Below are 6,526 nucleotides of genomic sequence, written 5' to 3'. Positions count from 1 at the left end.
GTAAAAATATAAAAAGATGCCGTTCGATTCCTACACACACCACATAATGCTAAAACTGAAGCTAGACAATCTCTGTTGAAGCTTTTCTGAATCTAAGACACTTGGACTTAAACAACTGATTTTTCACTGAACACAAGATAATTCATCCTCTTCTGTAATTGTGCTCAGATTTATTTTTTAAACTCCACATTTATTCTGTATATTTTGTCTTGTTTTTTGGTGAAAAATTTTATCCCATGTCGAAATGCTTACAGCATACAATATTTCAAACAACAGTTTTCGTTTGTCCTTCCTTTTTAACAATGCATCTAACAAACTCCATACAGAAATGGTCTGATCTCAGTCTTGAAGTGCTGTACTACTACCATCCAATTTTAAGGTACTTGTATTTACATGGGTTTTCCATTCTCTCTTATTTGTTGTTCTATTATTCCACTCCAATATGTTTATTTGATAACTTTATTTAGTAGTGTCTTTGCAGATTCAAAGTTGATTGGTTACATATCACAAGTAACAGCCAGACACCAAAGATCTGACTGGAACACCAGGCTGCTGCAGCGAGGGCAATGCCTCTGCACATCTACCAACCAACCAGAGAAAATATTCAGCAGATAACCCGACACTGAAAACTATTGTTAGTTGTCATCTCTCTTGTGTGAAGAGAACTCCTAGCTAACATGCTGTTAAACACCACACACTATGTCAGTTCCAATTATTTTTTAATATAGTTGACAATCAAAGAAGATTTTGATTTGAATCATTATTTACAAATCAGTATGTACAGTGGTCAAAGAGGAGCAGGAGGCTGTAGTCACTCTGTCTGTGTGCACCAGGGGAGGAAGGTAGGGTTAGGGGTGGAGGACAAAATAGCTGACATTCATCCTTTCAAATACACGAATGAATAAATCCAATCATGACCTATTTCATTCACCAATTCAACCCCTTATGGCATGTATGCATAGCTCAGACACAGATTTAGCGATACACACGCACTCTCACACTCTCTCACTCACAAACACACACGCAATAAATAAACGCACCATGTTTATGAACAATCCATTGATAGGTAAGACAATAGATAGACAATCATGTGCAGTGGCTGATCCTTGTTTAAAAGTCTCACCTCATCATACACACATAAATCCGCACACATACACAGAACTACAGCTGAACAGATACACATGACACACACTGCTATCCTAAGCCTCTCATGTCATCAGTGCTGTTATATCTGAGAATTTAGGGCTGATGTTTGCATTCAAGTTTTTTGATTTTCCATTCATGTATCCTTTTAAACCTCACAACATAAATTAGTTTATGAATGACTGTAACATATAAAACAAGTTCTAAATTAGCTTAAATGTAGCATTGTTGTGTTTAAAATGTGTAAGAATCAAATCCAATTGGAACTCTTTTCACTTGGCATTACAGCTGCCTAAATGCTGGGTTTGAGATCATTTGGGGCACAAAACATGAGTAATATTTGCATAGACTGACACTTAAGACAGCCTACCTTCCTGTTCTATCCAGCTGAAGAAACAGCTGTGTATTTCAATAACTTGAAAGTGATCAAGGCTCAAATTTTAAAAGTAATGACAGCCAGAGAGGCACAGGAACAGCCCTTGCAGCTAAGCACACACTCAGTCAAAATTACAGTACTTGATTAGCTGATAGAGGCATACAAACATCTAGGGCTTTGGTGCATCATGGGACAATCAGGCCTGTTATTCTTCAGTTTGATGGAGCATGACAGGCACTGATCTGATCGATCAGTCCATTTATGCATTTATATAACTATAAATCCAACCAATGAGCTATGTACAAAGTATGGCAAAGAAAAATATTTAAATTGTATCAGCAGATGTCATTGGCTTATCACTGTGTCTAGTCCCTAATGTCTCCAATGATGTCAACCTTTCATGCTTAAGGGTGGGTCCATACCGGCAACCTGCAGAGGTCTTCAACATGGACTCATGGACCAGATTTGCCCCAGAGTTTGTGCAGAGTCTGTCCAGGGCCTGGGGTCAGTTCTATAAGAAGGGGGGCGGCTGGTCTTGCCACCAGGGTCATGTGGCGTTGACCTCCATGATGTGGTCGTCTGTGGCGGGCAGCACCAGGACCTGCTGGGTGCTGCTGTGGTTGAACACCTGTCCTGGGCTGAAGGGCTCCAGACGTGGCATAGCCACGCCTTTCTGCTGCTGGTCACCACTGCCCACAGAGTGCACGCTGCCCCGGCTTCGGATGCTCGCTGTGTCTGCCTGGTCATCCAGTGTCTTGTCAAGCAAGGATAGACTGTCATTCTCCACACAGCTGTCTGAGGACGGCAAGGAACAAAGATCAAGTTGTCGTCAGAAGGCCTTTTGCTGTGATAATGACAATTTCCATAATTTTCTATGGGCTGCCACTACATATTATTTTCAGAATCAATTAATCTGCTCATTATTAAAGACTAGATAAAGAATCATTTAGTTTATACAATTGAATAAAATGAAAATGGTTTCCCCTGCTTTCAATGCTACATGCCGTGAGATGACAGAAAAATAAAAAATGATGCATCTCCTTTGTTTCCTAGGAAGTTAAATTCTTTGTTCCTCACCAAGATACATCTACAGAGATCTGTGGTTTCACTTTTGTGGGTCTTACCAGGATCTGGTTGGATGGCAACTGCTGCAGTGTGAGGCAAATACTTCAACACTTTAATCTTGGGGAAGGGCAGGTATCCTGCAAACAGAGGCATCACCTCAATCTGCACCTTGTGGGTGGCTCTGGCTGCCATAGGGATTGACACCATCCCTGAACTCTTTCCGCACACCGCCCAGTTACTGCTGCTGTCAGCCACTGTAGGGAGACACAAACACACACACACACTCTGTTTTGGCACTTCTACAGTTTGTGATCCATCTATAAAGACTCTGATTATGGCTGTTCAAGTGTACGTTGTATAGGGAAAATTCACACCGCGTTACGTTGCCATCAGACCGCCCTTTCTTTTGGCACTACATTTTCTCAGCCGTAGAACCTCCGTATCCCTACGCATTAGCGCAACAGGTGATCTGCGAGCGGCGAAATACAGTGCGAGGCCCAGCTGCTTGAGGAGAGGTTTACTTTCGATAAAAACAACCTCCGTATCCATACGCATTAGCGCAACTGTGTAGGGATACAGAGGTTCTACGGTTGACAAAAATGTAGTGCCAAAAGAAAGGCAGGTCTGATGGATGTAAAGCAGAGTGAATTTTCCCTATACAACATAAACTTGAACAGTTATTAAGGTGAGCCTTGTTTTAGGTGTTTTATTTAGCTTTTTCTCTGGACCCCGTTCACTGCAGTACAAAGCTGATTGTCTGGGCTGGAGCGGCTCTCTACTTCTCCAAACTGAGGCTGCGCTGATCGGTGATTACGGTAGGAAACAGACCGACTATAGATATATACTTCATATGACCCCACTTCAAAAAACACAAACTATCCCTTTAAAGAAAACAAATTAATCTACAAAGTGACTGAAAAATATTTGGGCTTCTGTGAACATTGACAATATTTTTAAAATGATAAGCCTTTTCTTATTTATAATTTTGTCTGCAAATGACAATTTTCTTATATTCTTTGATGATTAACCTTTGAACCTTTTTTCATTCAGCAGATTATTTGGTCTACCAAATGTCGAGGCATTTTTATTTGATGAGGTGTTTAAACTAGTCAGTGATTACTATTGTACTACACAGTGGCTAATTAATTTGATGTCATTTGACTAATCAGTTAATCACCAAACCAATTCACATGTTTTTTTTGTTAAAACTGCAACATTTTCTTATTTTCTGGGAGCAAAAGTTGTTAAAGTTACTTGTGTCATACTCTATCACTATATAGAGACGCTTCTCTCCTCAGGCTGTGAATATCCTCAATTCATCCTCAAGAAAAAAAGGCAACAATTTTTTTTTACCTTTTCATACCGGTGACAGGCATTAACTTGTATTAAGTTGAGACTGTTTCAGAAAAAAAGTGGAACAACAAATTTTTTGGTATTTGTTGTTTGAATGTTACTTTTATATTAAAGTTTGTCAAATGAGGATTCCTTTTATATCTTTTCATTTGATTATTTAATCAATATCACAAATGACCAGAGCTAAAATAAATTCTTAGCTAAAAAAAAAAAAAAGTTTTCTTTCACCTTTGAAACACAATAAATAATAGATTTTTCATTACTGCTTTTATTGATCTCAGATTTTGTTCATTCTTTCAACGAACCCAGATAATAAGGTGTTCTCCTAACATACCTTCATACATGAGTTTTGTGGTTTTGAGGCTATCAGTGTCAGTCTTGCTGTCCTCTGCGATCTCCCCCTCTGCAGGTTCAGTCAGTCGTGTCATACACACCTCCAGCCCGCATAGCAAACCAGAGCGGCAGTACTGCTCACCAGCAGGAGGCAAGATCTCAGCTCGCACACTGTACAATGTCTGACAACATAAAACAGAGGTTAGACAACTAGAACTCGAATAATGGTAGTTTCTGAATGTTTTCATTCAATAGTAGCTTTACTACATCATTTGCAATTTTTCCTGTTTGATATTTGAGCAACTCTCAACACAATTACAGCTCCACTCAAACTCTGAAGGGGAAAAAGGAACCAAATCAAAGTTGACATTGACTTACAGTGACTCTCTCGAGCTGGAACTGGTAGTAGAAGGGTTTGAAGGAAGAGATGTCTTGGTTGAACGGAGAAAAGTCAGCAGAAAAAACACACTGGAGACAGGAGGGCAGGTCGTCTTTCCACCTCACCTCCCACAGGCAGAACACACTGTGCTTACTGCACAAAAGCTACACGCACACCAGATAAAGGATAGTCACAGACAATTTAGTTTTGAGATGTAAACTGACAGGATGCCACACTAATGTGGATTCATTTGAAAATGTTATTTACTTTACAAACCTAGATCCTCCTCTACCATCAAATGGTAAAGAGTCTGGTTGAATGGACAGACCATATGCTGATACTCTGCCTGTTATTTGCCAATTCTGACAATTTATTTAAGAATACCTCCACATGGAAGTATTCTAATCAGATGCCTGAACCACCTCAGTTGGCCACCTCCCAGAGTTATCGACCATAAATGAAGCATGCAACATAAATCAACTGGTAAATTGAGAACTTCATCTTCTGGCTCAGTTCCTTCTAAAAGGCTTAGAACTCATCTCTTTTCTTTTTTTCTCTACCCACCTGTTGCATTTTAGTGTTGAGGGATTGCAGCTCCAGTAATGCGTGCTGCTTCTCTGTCAGCTTCACTTGTGCCAGTGTGAAGTTTACATCCGACACATTTTGCACACACACCTGGATGTACTTCCTGCAGGTCAGGAAAGAAACTTGTAGGTCAGAAGTGTCTATGAGTGGGTTGGAGGATGCACATGGTAAAGAATGACTGCAACATTGTTAGTTAAACATTACAAGATGGGACCATCTAGGAAACACAATTAGGAGGGGTTCTGTAGAAAGTGGTACTGTAAAAGTGATGTTTCTTATGTGTGACACAGCCTTTGCTTGGAGAATGGAGACACACCTGTTACCAGCAGAAAGCAGTGAGTGTTTGGTCTTGAAGGGGATGTAGAAAGTCAGAGCAAGCAGCGTGGAGTAGATCGACCAAGGACAGTCAATAGACATCTGAAGACAGACAAGTATCATGTGGCAGTCAGACCCTAATTACCCAAGTTAAAAGGAGTGATTATCCATCTAAAATTTTGAGGAATGCAACTAATTATTATTTTTGTTACAGATTAACCTGTAGATCATGTTTAACAATTACGGTAATTGTCTGGCCTTTAATATATGGAAACTGCGAAAAATGTCTTTTAAAATACTGTAAAGCCCAAACTGACTTGATCAGATGTCTTGTTTTGGTCATTGAACAGTTCTTAACCCCAAAATGTTCAACATTCTATAAGAAAAACTAAGAAGAGCAACAAATTCTAATTTTTTTTAGAATCTGGAAAATATTTTAATCACACTGTCATTTTGCCTGAAAAAAGGACTTAACAATAAATTGATAATCCAAATAGGTGCAGACTGATTCTCTATCACTAGATTGATCCATTAATTGACAAATCATTACAGAAAAAAAAAAAAAATTGATTGCATTGATACAATATACTGTATAGATACCTCCTACGCTTTTAAATCACAGCTGCAAACATAATGAGCTACAGCAAAAGAAACATGGCCTCCATCATGATTTCCCTATATAACTGCACTTAAATGTATGCATTTGTTGAGACCCTCACCCTCTGGTCGATGGCAGTCATGGGTGTGTCAGGGTGACTGTAGCTGCGTGGTCGGTGGCGGACCTCCCCGTTAGTCAGCCTCTCATTGGTTGGCCGGTCTGTCCCAGATGGGATGACACACAGAACCTCCAGCTGGAACTCCAGAGTGTGGTAAGGAGGGGTGGGGGGCAGGCTGATGCTGGTCACCTTCTCAGAAGACTGGATTGACAAGACGCTTTCACCCACCAATTCTAAACACAAGACAGTTGCAAAAGAACT

General features: G+C 40.0%; 1 protein-coding gene across 2 annotated transcripts in view; it reads right to left on the bottom strand.

The window, feature by feature from the left end:
- Positions 1–702: 702 nt before the first annotated feature.
- Positions 703–6,526, bottom strand: part of trappc10 (trafficking protein particle complex 10) — a 44,079-nt gene continuing 38,255 nt past the window's right edge. For both annotated transcript variants that reach the window (XM_037109164.1, XM_037109165.1), the window contains 7 exons: positions 6,269–6,498; positions 5,551–5,651; positions 5,214–5,337; positions 4,649–4,813; positions 4,272–4,452; positions 2,644–2,838; positions 703–2,314 (listed from right to left, as the gene is read on the bottom strand). In XM_037109164.1, coding sequence (XP_036965059.1) covers positions 2,067–2,314; positions 2,644–2,838; positions 4,272–4,452; positions 4,649–4,813; positions 5,214–5,337; positions 5,551–5,651; positions 6,269–6,498 — 1,244 coding nt within the window. In that variant the 3' untranslated portion in view covers positions 703–2,066. The remainder of the gene's footprint in view (positions 2,315–2,643; positions 2,839–4,271; positions 4,453–4,648; positions 4,814–5,213; positions 5,338–5,550; positions 5,652–6,268; positions 6,499–6,526) is intronic.

The sequence above is a fragment of the Acanthopagrus latus genome, chromosome 9 (genome assembly GCF_904848185.1).
Source record: "Acanthopagrus latus isolate v.2019 chromosome 9, fAcaLat1.1, whole genome shotgun sequence".
Lineage (NCBI taxonomy): Eukaryota > Metazoa > Chordata > Actinopteri > Spariformes > Sparidae > Acanthopagrus > Acanthopagrus latus.
Note: the sequence above shows the minus strand (reverse complement) of the source record. Positions and strands in the feature narration are given on the sequence as shown.